Below are 13203 nucleotides of genomic sequence, written 5' to 3' on the forward strand. Positions count from 1 at the left end.
GGATACTGCTAATCAGGACGCCAGTTTCTGTGCGCTCGCCCCTAAATTGTTTGGGTACATTCCAGATTGGATACTGGTGTACACTTATCAGTCCCTAGTATATGTTACTACGGTACCTAGGGCACAGGTTCACCAGGGGTCCCCCTGGGCTGAAGTATGTATTATGCCACCCATGGGACACCACTCAATTTGTAACTACAGGACTGCCATTGCCATAGCAGCCTGTGTAAGATGGTGCTAGCACCACTTACGAGAGATATAGGTTTCCCTACATCTAAGGTTACTGAACTTAAAACCTATAAATAAGACCTAAGACATGCAATCCCGAAGGCAAGGTGCTCGGTTCTAAGTGTGAGTGTTTACAGCAAACTCGTGCGGACCGCGGACGCCGTTTTTTGCCTGTTCCAAGCTTCTGCATTTACTGCACCAGGAACGCGTAAATGTGCCTTCATTAACGGATGAATATACCCACCATGGCTAACTTAACAGTGAAGAACCCATGCCGCGCAAGACCCTGCGGGTGTGAGACTTGGCCATCATACCTACCAAGGTTGCCCCACACAGTCGTGAGAAAGACCCGCAAGGCCGAGGCCCCGAATCACCCTTGCAGCCCTAAGTCTGGTCGAAACGTCAACACCCATATAATTAACCTGGATCGCAAGCCCCAACGTGCCACACAAGGATACATGTTGTGTATTTGTAAATTGTATATAAAGGAATCTTGATTGCATCAATTTGGCCAGGCTTGAAAAGACTGAGATTTATTATAAGTCCAGCATTGTAATCTTTTTAAATGTCCCTTATCATACTATTTGAAATTATTTTTCACCTTTTTCACACTAGAGCACCTTTTCTCTCTGCACGTTCCCTCTGAGCAATCTTCTCCCTTCCTCTGCTTGTTTGGTACTGTAATCAATATACCGTTTACCGTATGATATAAAATACATTCCTGGTCAAGTACATCTTGGTTGTTGCACTTTTTATAAATGTATGATATCTATTACTTTGAGCTAAACATTGTGCATGCTCAGTAAATTGATTTCTATCAATAAATGTAGATTTGATATATATCGTTTAAAAATATCAGAGGGGCACAGCCTCATTACCCAATGAGTATCTCAAAATTGTCTGTAACAAATCCTATCATGTTTGGTATCAAACATGTTGGAATCATACCCTCACACGTAAGCAGTGTGGGAGGTATGATTCCATGTACTGAGCTGCTTTGGGAGGCCCTCTGTATTCCCGGTACCAGTCTTCCAGACCCGGATAGCAAGCTAGTGTTGCTGCCTGCCAGAGACCCGATTCTGCCCTCCTGCTGCTGAGCCAAGCTCTATCAGGGGAAGGCAGAACAATAGGTATCCTGTCACAGGGTGGTGTGACAACCTTCCAGACAGGGTTTAGTGTATTGGGGTAGGGTGGGGGCCCTTGCCAGAGCCACATAGTCTGTGTGCCGGGCACACTTGGTGCCCTCCATGCATAGACAAGTTTGGGGAGCTGTAGGCTCCCGCTCGGCACACACCTGGACAAAAGATGGGAGTATCCTCCCCCTTGTCCAGCCCCTCCTTAGGGAGGGACCCCTGAATTATCCCAAACATTTCCTTAGAGTACTTAAGGGCTTACTTGTGGGTCCCTAGATTCGTTGTGGGAGAAGATTCATTTTAGACACCACTTCTTCTTCAACCATCTGAGCCCTCTGGACTTCATGCTGCAGCCGGGTAGACTCCGGCTGCTCTAATTATGTCGCCCTGCTCTTCTGCTACAATGTCAGTGCATCTGCACCATAAAGGAACCTTCCATGGCCTGTAGGCACCCAAGACACCTGAAGGAATCCCCCTTGAAGTGAAGGAGTCACTTCCCTCCATCTGCAGGCACCGCAACTAAGCTGACTGGTGTGCTAATCCTGGACTCCCACGGACTCCGAAAGGCTCAGCAACACAAGTGGTGGTTCTTCACATCCCTCAAGGCTTGCACTGTCCTCTCCACAAGCTTGAGTCCAGTATCCCTTGTCGGAGCCACAGGAACCGAACCCCTGTGCACAGCGTTGACTTGCAGTTTCAAAGGCTTGTCGGCTTCCTTCCACCAAGATCTCCGGGCTTCGAGTAGCCCCAACCTTAATCAAGATCAAGATCTTCGTCTTCACCGCATCACTTGCACCGTGGGCCTGCATCTTTGGTGACCGGCTCGAGGACCTCTTGCGACTCCAGTGCGTCCGGGATGTGGGTCCTCTTGAGGGTCCTCTTTAAATTCTTTGGTCTCCCGATTGCTCGGGCCTGCCTTGACTCCCCTGCTGGTGGTGTGTTTCCTGGACCTTGCTGGTCCCACCATTGAACCTTCTTCAAATTCCCCATTGGTTTGTTACTGAGGCTTATTGGTGCTCCCGCCTGACACGCACTCCCCAACTCTCGGCATCCCACATGGGACAGCTCGTGTACGGCTCTTGGTCTTCCACAGAGTCGCCTGGTTCACACAGCTGCAGTTTCAAGGTCACCGTCAGCTCCCCTGCAACACTCTACATCGGTGGGCATTCATCTTCTGTGCCTCCTGGTCACTCCTGAATGGCTTAGACTCTGTCCCCTCTGCTTGCAGGTACTTCTCTTCCTGAATCCACCTTTGAGTTCCACCAGACACTTTCACCTTCTCCAGCAGCGGATCTTCTTGAAGTCCTCTATTAAATTTGGCGGTTTCCGACGCCACTTCACACCAACGCACCCAGCTTCCCTGGTGCAGGTATCCTGGTTTCTCAGGTATCCATGGGTGGGGTGGCTTTCCAACCTTCTGTCTTCCACAACTTACCCATTGACTTGCATTGATCCCACGGTTGTGTTTCCACCCTCCACCCTGGGCTTCTAGTTACTTACCTTGGGTGGATCCTTGGGTCCCCGGCACTTCTAATTATAGTCTTGACTTGAGTCGTGGTTCGCCTACCACTATTTTAGTATAAGGTTTGGCCTCCCCCTGCCGACCACTGTGTATTGTGTGCTACTTGTCTGTTTCTATTGAAAAGTATTGTGTGCGGCCGACCCCACCGACCTCAAGAACTACCGCCCCATCTCGCTGCTCCCGTCAACAAGCAGCTGGCCGCCTTCCTCGAGACGAACGGATCCCTCGACCCCTCGCAGTCTGGCTTCCGGGCCAACCACAGCACCGAGACCGCCCTGATCGCAGTCACCGATGACATCCGAACGCTGCTCGACAACGGAGAAACAGCGGCCCTCATCCTCCTCGACCTCTCCGTGGCCTTCGACACGGTCTGCCATCGTACCCTAGTACAACGCCTCAGCAACGTCGGAGTCCAGGAGAAGGCACTGGAGTGGATCATCTCCTTCCTCGCCGGAAGAACACAGAGCCCGCCTCCCCCCGTTCAGATCTGAAGCCACCGAATTCATCTGCGACGTCCCTCAAGGCTCCTCGCTCACTCCAACCCTCTTCAACATCTACATGAGCCCCCTCGCAGACATCGCACGCCAGCACAACCTCACCATCCTCTCCTACGCCGACGACACCCAGCTGATCCTCTCCATGACCAACGACCCCGGCACCGCCAGAGCCAACCTTCACGAAGGGATGAAAGAGGTAGCCGAATGGATGATGAACAGCCGCCTGAAACTGAACTCGGACAAGACGGAAGTCCTCATCCTGGGATCCTCACCCTCCGCCTGGAACGACTCCTGGTGGCCCCCCGCCCTAGGCAGCGCACCCAAACCAACAGACCACGCACGCAACCTGGGCTTCATCCTGGACTCCTCCCTCTCCATGACCAGACAAGTCAACGCCGTCTCCTCGTCGTGCTTCAATATCCTGCGCATGCTACGTAAGATCTTCCGGTGGATCCCCACCGAGACCAGGAAGACGGTCACCCAGGCCCTCGTCACCAGCCGTCTGGACTACGGCAACACCCTCTACGCCGGAACCACCGCCAAACTCCAGAAGAGACTCCAGCGGATCCAGAACGCCTCAGCACGACTCATCCTGGACATCCCCCGTCGCAGCCATATCTCCGGACACCTGAGAGATCTGCATTGGCTCCCGGTCAACAAGAGAATCACCTTCCGCCTCCTCACCCAAGCACACAAAGCCCTACACAGCCAAGGCCCAGGATACCTCAACAGCCGCCTCAACTTCTACGCTCCCAAACGCCAGCTTCGTTTGTCCAGCCACGCCCTCGCCGCCGTCCCCCGCATCCGCAGGGCCACCACAGGGGGACGGTCCTTCTCCTACCTCGCCGCCAAGACATGGAACTTCCTCCCCACCAACCTCCGCCTGACCCAGGACCACCTCGCCTTCAGGAAGCAACTCAAGACCTGGTTGTTCGAGCAGTAGCAGATCCCTCCCCCCCCCCCCCCCCCCCCCCCCCCCAGCACCTTGAGACCCTCTGGGTAAGTATTGCGCTATATAAATACGATGATTGATTGATTGATTGATTGATTGTGCATTGTGTATATCCCTGGTTGGGAGATGTCTGTGTGTTAGTGAGTATCTTATAATAAATACATATTTTTATAAATACACTGTGTTGTTCTTTTTCACTTAATCTATACCTAAGAGATTACGTTCTGGTAAAACAAGCTGCTATAAACCTTCTGGACTAAGCTTGGAGGCTGCTCTCCACAGCTACCACTTACAGAGCTTTCTAAGGTTGTCTAAGACCACTAAAGCCACTATAAGGGTTGTCTGGATTGGTCAAGGTGCCTACTTATATAACTGTACACCATATACCAAGCCAGCTTATCACATTTTCGTATAGAGCAGCAGAGATTGACAGTGGTTGGCAATTTTTCCTACTTGGGGGTTGTATTTGATAGAAAAAGTACTTGGTCCAACGTGATGGTCAATAGGGCACTAGCCATGGAGAAAAGGGTGAAGGACATTTCTTCCTTTGCTTAGAAGTTGGGTGCTAAGAGGATCGATGTGATAAAAAAGGTGTATGCTTCAAAAACCGTCACTGCAGCATCTTATGGGGCTGGGGTCTGGGGGGTGGTGGCAATTGATCAACTCCAAAGAATAGTAGATAGTTTCTATAAAAGACTGTTAGCACTTTTAAGCAATTGTGCAAATTACATCTGCCATACTGAGTTAGGGCCCCCATATAGTTCAGATGTAGTGAGACATGCACCGATTATGTATGGTATTCAATTTGGTAGAGCGATACGACCAGTGTGCCCCAAAATATCATCAAGGACTGTTTGGCCCTAGACAATGAACACACGGTGGCCTAGCTGCAATATGTGAAGTCTGGGGTTGTGGGACTTATTTGTTAAGTTGTCCAGCTGCAGAACGTAGAATAAGGCAAACATTTAAAAATATATATATATATAATGTATATTTTTATTGGTTTTTTCACAATACAGAGATATAAAAGGAACACTGTGAAATTCAACATAAAGACAGTTGAAAGGGGCATGTCTGTGGCGGTATAAGATTAATATTTGAGTCTGCCCCGCTATTCAAACGAGTGGGCGAAAACACTTAACATTGAACATATAGGTAATTGCGTGCGTTCGTGGTGGTGCATATAAGGACAACACATAGGTGAGTGTGGCTGTTGTTTAGTGTTAGCTTACACTTCTTGCGGTGGGTAGTTAGCAGTTCATCTGCCGTTTGCGTTTGAGTTAAGGAGGCTTGTATGCATCAAGATATTTGTCAAGGGTTGACCACATAGCCCGGGTGGGGTTTTTCCAAGGTGTTTGCCTTAGTGTGGTGATGTCCGCCCCCCCTTAGAAATGTGATCCACCCTTTGAATGAGGCTTTGGTGGTATCTTTCCACTTGGCTATTACGATTTTGATTGCTGTTCTGAAGAGGAAGTCTAGAAGGAGCCTGTCCTGTCGAGTGGCCAGATCTGTGGTGATGTGTGCGGTGGTGGTTGTGGCAAAGATGTGCTGTAGCGTGCAGCCTAGGGCTTTACTGATGAAGCTCAGCACCTTTTTCCAGTATCTGGTGACTTTGCTGCACTGGAAGATGAAGTTAGCGAGGTCTCACCCTGCTTCACCGCAGTTCCAGCAGTTGTCGTTGTCCTTGATGCCTATGGATGCAAGTTGGGCAGGTGTCCAGAAAGCCTGGTGTAATAGCCAAAATGTTGTTTGCGCTATCACTGGGGAAATCATGTTTGTTGATGGGGCTTCCCAGAATGTCTGTAGTTCATGTTCTGTGAGATTGGAGCCGAGTTGTGTTTCCCAGTAGGTGTTTGTGTTTAGTTTGGATGTGCCTGGTCTGAGCAGCTTGTATAAGTTCTTAGACCTGGTGTCCTATCTTGTTTAAGTTCTCCATGTAACTGAAGATTGAGGGCTTGTGTTTGGATAGCATAGCTTTTGTTAAGGCTGTCTTGATGGCCAGGAAGTTGTACAGTTCTACTTTGGGGAGGTTGTGTCTGTTTCTCATACTGTTGAAGGTTTGAGGCGATGCCTCCTCTTCCAGCTGAGCAGGGTAAGAGAGACCTACTTTTTTCCATGTGTGCATATCAAGGGGTGTGCCTCTGTATTTGATTTTAGGGTTGTTCCAGAGTGATTCCCATGGTGAATTTCTGATGCTGACTTCCATCTTTTTGTCTACCTTGAGCAACGCTTGCCTAGTGATCTTGAAGATCGGTTGTTTGTGTACGTATGCTTATTTGTTGTTAGGAGTGTTAGGGGGTCTGCATTGTTTAAGATGGCTCTCTCTATAGCGAGCCAGGTTGCAGTGTAGGGTTGTTTGGGCAGTACCCAGAACATTCCTTGTCTGGCTATGAAGGCTGTTTGGAAAGTTCTTAGGTCCGCTATGTTGAGGCCCCATAGCTTTTTGCTTAGTCATAGTTTTTGGAGGCTAATTCTTGTTTTTTTGTCGCGCCATATGAACTTGTTTAGCATCCGGTCAGTATTTTTATGGAAGTCGTCGGTGAAGGCCAGGGGAGCATACTGGCTAGGTAACTGACTATGGGAATAATCATAATCCTCACGGTTTCTACACGGCCCCACCAGGTGATAAACGTGGGCGAGCAAGTGTCTATTAGGCCTCTTATCTTTTCCAGCGTGGCTTTCTCGTTTTTTTCTAGGGTCGATCTTAACGTCCTACAGAAGTGGATGCCCAGATATTTCACGGAGCCTGGTTCCCAGGCTAGTCCGGAGGATCCCAATATTAACCTGTGTGCGTGTATGTTGAGGCATACATTCCGACTTGTCTCTGTTGAGTTTATATCCAGAGTGTTTTGCGTATCTATCGATAATTTGCATAAGGGCAGGTATCGAGCGAGTAGGCTCTTCTGTTATTATGAGCAGGCCATCTGCGAGGCATCAAGTTTGGCTGTTGTGTTGTTAATGTTCACACCTGCTATGTTACTGTTATCTGTGATGTCTCTGATCAGGGGTTCAAGAGCAAGTAGGAACAACAGAGGAGATGGGGGGCAACCCTGTCTCGTTCCCCTTTCTAGATCGAAGGGGGCTGAAGTAGCCAAGTTTATTGCTGTTTGGGTTTTGGGGGATTTGTATAGAGCCATGGCTTTCCGCATGAAGCTCTCGCCTAGGTTATGAGCTTGCATACTTTTCTCTAGGAAGTGCCAGGATACCCTGTCAAAGGCTTTTTCCTCATCTAACGTGATGGCTACCGTGGGGTTAATTGTTCTGGCTGAGTGTTCTATGACTTAGCAGAGGAGTATCGTGTTTTCCTCTCCAAGCTGGTAGCCAAGGAAAGGAGGGATCATGCTCTCCAAACCTGGAATATTCCAACAGTTAAATGCTGCAGCTGAGGGTAGTTAAGAGCTAGAGCTGCTTGTAAAAACATGACCATCACCCCACACATTTGCTATGCCTCTTTGCCATGCTCACATGATCTTTCAGGAACTCCGAGTAGTTCAATCAGTCTGTGTTTGTAGCGTGGAGACTCTGACTCTCACTAGCATGTTTTTTTTAGGATCTTCAACTAGAGGAGGCTCCCAAATTCAACTCCTTCTACCTTGTAGGATTGGATTCATTTACTTGGACAACATTAAGGAGAACTTCTACTATTAGCAAAATTGGTGAAAAATGTGGGTAGCTCTTGACAGTTGCCCACCAGAAATTAACACATTCCAATGTTGCACCGGATTAATTCCTTTAAATTGCCCAACAAGCAAGATATCCCACCAAAAATTCACACTCACCTACAGTGCTACTCTAAAAACATTTGTTTAATGCAAGGTTCTGTTGACCTATTACAAAACTCTTTGGGATGATGTTTTCCAGCTGTATGATACAAAAAATAAAGGTTCATTTTGATTCAAGGCGCTAAGAAAACAGTGTTGCATTGGTTTGCAGGTAGACTTCGAACATTCTTTAAATTTGTGACTTACACTATTTTTTAATTGCTGAACTGGGCATCTTGTCTAAGTAGCATAACTAATCTTTCAATTTCAAAGCTTCTTTTCTATTTTCATTTTGGTGAGTGTATCCGTGTTGCAAAAGAAAACCATAATGAGCAAATAAACATAAAGCACATGAATGCATGATCTCATTCTCAAATGCAGGAAAATTAGATAAACAAGTGCATTCATTACAGTGCGATAATATACCACTCAAATGGTAATCTATGGGAATGAATTGTGCCATTCATTCCATGTATTTAGGTCTACATACATCCAGGTTGGGTCAATAACGAGGAGACGTAAAATCAATGAGGGAAAAAGAGAGACCCTAATGTAACACACCACCTTTGGCTGTGAAAACCAGTCATGGTAGTCTTTGAGTATATTTTGATATATGAAATGATCCTAACTAAGTTTATAAAATTGTCCTATTGATGTTCCGAAATACAAGGAAACCCTTTCAAACATTTGCACAAATTCAGACTGCTGTACCTGACATCTCAGGTAGAAAGAGGAGCTTAGCTTACCCGAAGACAGCAGTTTTTTGTAATAGTGGGTAAATAGTGTTAGAAAATACTGAAGATGATTTGATTTGTTAAATGTTCAATATTATCTCTGTTTCTCCCTTGCCCTCCCACCATCTCCCAGAACTCCTTATTTAATAGTTCATCAGACCTGTATGAATTCTAAGATGGTATGCATTTCACCTAATGCTCTTTCCATAGTTTAACATACGACTGAGATGGATGTCTCTTGGAAGACTCCATTGTTGACTTTGCATTTATCATCCAGTGAACCTCTGCACTCTGGGACAGCATTCCGAATATTTATTTATAGCTATGAGTTTGTAGACTGTTTAAGCAATATCAACTCTCTTTCGGATACTTATTATTTATCTTTGAACATCTTAATCAATCTAAAAGGAGGGAATTAAACATCTATTGATTTATAGACCCTCTAACCCTGTTAAAAATGTAATTACCTCAATATAGGAGGCTGTTTTAATATCCTATTTCTTAAGCCTATTTAGAAACCAACAATTTTATGTTGCTTATTGATTTTTAGCCTACATGTGGTCAGGGAATCAGATAAGACCGCAGCAGAGGAGTTAAATATCTACTCGATCTTTACCCGGATTCAACTGGTACTTCAGGCTGATGACTTTGTTTGTAGGCTATATTCCTGATCATATATGTTGTCATCATGAATTACTTCATTACTTGATTCTCTATTCCCTCTAGAAGGGACTTGGATGGATCATAAACACAATAAGATTATTTGTTTTCGTTCATGTCAAGGAGAGAGATAAAAAAAAGTATAATATGTCCTCAAATATCTCGTATTGTCCTTAGCCTAAACTGGGCCCTGTCAAATTGATTACCTGTTAAGAGCATGCTTTGCCTAAGTCTCTTGGTAATATTGATAACTTTGTTGATCAGCTTAATAAATTGATCTCCAATGCTCTAGATTGCACTTTTTATGTAAAGACCTTTATGACCCATCGTATTACCTTTCTGACCCTTGGTATAAGGAGTTTTTTCAGAAATGTAAAAAAATTGGAGAGAATCAGGGTGCTAACTTACGATCCTGCAGATAAAGATATTTTGAAACAAGAACTAAAGAGCTATAGCAAATCATCATACAAGGTTGAATTTTTTCTGGTAAATGTTGACTTTTCCATCTTCTTGATCCATGCTTTGCTAGATTTCTAAGATCCATGGCGGTGGCGGCACCTGTCCTTACGTATTTCACTATCAACCGGTCAAGTTCCTACTCATGCAAAACAGCTTTTGTTATTCCTTTGCTTAAAAACCTTACCTGGACCTTTCAAATTTGTTTAACTATTGCACTGTTTCCCTTTTGCAGGCAGTGGCCAAAATTATGGCGAGCCACGCCTAACATCCAGCTCTTGTGCAGTAAAGAAAATAATGCTCTCCTCCACACTTCGCAATCCGGATTTTATCGCACCTCAGCACTAAGAGTGTGTTGACATCCACAAGTGAGGATATCAATATGATATAGGGTGCTGTGGGCTCCACCGCCCTCATTCCTGTTCTCTCGGCGACCTTCAACACAATCTCTCATAAGTTTCTCCTAGGCAGGCTTAGTGCTACCAGATTAGTTACTGTTCTTGGCTGATTCAAATGTTTTCTGAGCATAACGTCACAGGTTGTCCACCTGTCTCCATATTGGTCCTCTTATCAACAGCTCATTTGCTGGGTACTTCCCTAAGCTGCACTTTTTAATTTGTAGGTAGCGCCTTTTACCTCCTTCAGGTTCCAATTTTAGTCCTATGCGGACAGCACCGAGATTATTTTAGGGTTTGTGAAGTGGACAAGCTGCTATTCAAGAACACTTTAAACAGTGTTTGAAATGTGTTGCTTGTTGGATAAATGTTAATTTATTGAGACTGAACTAAGACAAGACAGAGGCCTTATTGTTCGATAATTTGTTCATCTGATCCTCTAATTGGTTGCCCCACTGTCTTGCCACAAATCCTAAACTGAGCTCCAGCTGCTGTTATCTAGGTATAATCTTTGATGTCAAACTTTCATTTGAGACACAAATTAATAAAAGAATGGCCACCTTTTTAGGCATGATGAAGATTCACAGGAAACCGCAGTAGACTCTATAGTAATTTGATGTTGGTCTGCCATCTCATCTTGCGTATAGCTTCAACTCATCCAAGACACAGCTGCTAGATTTATTTTAGGGCTCCAAAAATATTCAGATATTTCTTCTCAGGTTATTATTCTTCATTGGAAATCTCATGTCACTCCTTATCCCACTAGACTGTTGCGCTCCAGCTCTGTCTATCTCATTTTCACTCTCAAATTGAAGAGATCGCAGGCCAGTGGGGGAGCCTTCTCTGTCATCACGGCTCAGGCTGGGAATAGCATTCTTTTACCTATTTGTGCTGAACCCATCATCATGCACTTCTGTAAAGCTCTGAACAATCGCTTATTTCAGCTGGAGGTTTTTTCTTGTTCCCCCATTTCCTCTTTTGTGTCAGGACCCCTTTGGGTGTTTGCACGCTTTAAAATAAACTGAAACTCATCAAAGTTGTTAGAGATCCCACATCTTCCTACAGATTTAATCTAATATCCGCTTTATAAATTGACATGTAGAACGACAATGTGGAGTACATCAATAAATACATGTGGTTTTTTAAGTCCATATTGAATATTGTGAGACCAACAGCAGCCAACTGCTTGCCATGTATGATACTGGAAATAATGAGACTTCTGAAACGTAACTCATGATCGGTGTAGGATTGTAATTATTGTAAAATAAACATGTTAATAAATCAGCAACAAAAAATTTGTTTTAGAATTTGTAAATGTAATGTAAAATAATCTGCCTATTTCCTTGTAGGGAAATCTCTTGGGGACCTTCTTGTGGAGAAGGGATATGGCTGCAAACAAATTGATCTCATGAACGAGCCATCAAAGACAGGTTAGTAGAGGTTGTTTACACAGTAAAATCTTATTTATTTTCAATTTTTATTTGTAATAAGTTTGTTTTAGTGATTAGAGTGGTTTGTTTTGTTTTTATACCATGGTACGGATGTTTGGTTTATGTAGGTACATTTTCAATTATTGGGTTACTGCGACCTAAAGTTCTTACTATACCTCAGGCTCATTTTTTTGCTGTCCAAGATTGCACTGGGCTACTGAAGTGTCTGGGAATCTGAGAAGTTTTCGCTGGTACATGTTTAAAGTATCCATATTTTAGTAATTTGTACTTATAGATTTGTTTCTTGTCATCCAGTGTATGTGTCCTGATTCCTCTTCAGTTTGTTTGAATAAATAAAACATTGAATGTCAGCCTGGGGCATTTCTACATCAGGACATTATCCTGTTTTTAACAGAAAGCACTCTGTATCCTATATATTAGGCTAAGCCATTTTTACTTTCTAGTTATCATTTCTGCTGTACCGGCGATGAACATTGGAACTTGTGAGATATACGGTCTTGTGTGCACATATGGACACGTGGTAACTCAACTTTTCAATTGGATCCATCAATATGTAGAAAATAACTGTAGAGAATTATGCAACAAGGATATATATCCTTGATCTCCGCTCACTGTCACACCAAATCCTTTTGTTGGAAGTAGGTGTGGACCACACGTTTAGTGCAAAGAATCCTAGTTTATTTGTCGGCCATAATGTGTTTCGGTCCAGTCGGACATTGATCACATGACAACGCTGTCTTATTTTTGCACCTCTTTTAAAGTGACAAGTGCATATCGTGAATAGGCCTTGACCATAGTCATAGAGGAAATATCATAAAAAGCTTTGCCTAGAGCAAAGGTACTGGTTGACCATTCATTCAATAATTGTCTAAAAACAATCATTTACCATTTGTTATTGTAAAATACACGCCATCTCCATATATGAATATATAAATGTATAGATTAATACATAGCTAAACAGTCCTGTTCACATACTTCCGAATATATAAATAAATAAATAGATACTCACCTAGTAAAATCTGTAAGAACAATAAATATTTTAAAAACAGTTTCCCATGTTTTTATAGAAAATGTGAGTTTTAAACAAATCATTGCATAATGCATTGTTAGTACTATGTAGTTAATACCCGCTCTGGGTCAATGCCTGGTACTAATCCGTGTCACCCCTCTAGTTGTATTGGTTCGCTCCTATCTGTCATCTTGGAGTCCAAGATAAAGTGCTCGTGCTAAATTGATCAGTGCTGCACAGATTGACTAGTGGTGACCAGTGTAATATTTAAAGGGCCAGTGTGCTAAAGTTTTTTTTTTTAAACCTCTATTTTCGTGGTTAAGGTCCCTTTGCCAGGCTCTTCAGATATTTGTAAAATACATTTGCATGTTGGCTCCCTCTTTGAGCCTTAACCGTAATGCTGGT

General features: G+C 44.3%; 1 protein-coding gene across 2 annotated transcripts in view; it reads left to right on the forward strand.

Moving 5' to 3' along the window:
* Window positions 1–13203, forward strand: part of TDRD1 (tudor domain containing 1) — a 1954313-nt gene that overhangs the window by 865382 nt on the left and 1075728 nt on the right. For both annotated transcript variants that reach the window (XM_086922877.1, XM_086922878.1), the window contains exon 11: window positions 11688–11768. In XM_086922877.1, coding sequence (XP_086779003.1) covers window positions 11688–11768 — 81 coding nt within the window. The remainder of the gene's footprint in view (window positions 1–11687; window positions 11769–13203) is intronic.

This window comes from Lissotriton vulgaris, chromosome 5 (genome assembly GCF_964263255.1).
Source record: "Lissotriton vulgaris chromosome 5, aLisVul1.2, whole genome shotgun sequence".
Taxonomy (NCBI): Eukaryota; Metazoa; Chordata; class Amphibia; order Caudata; family Salamandridae; genus Lissotriton; species Lissotriton vulgaris.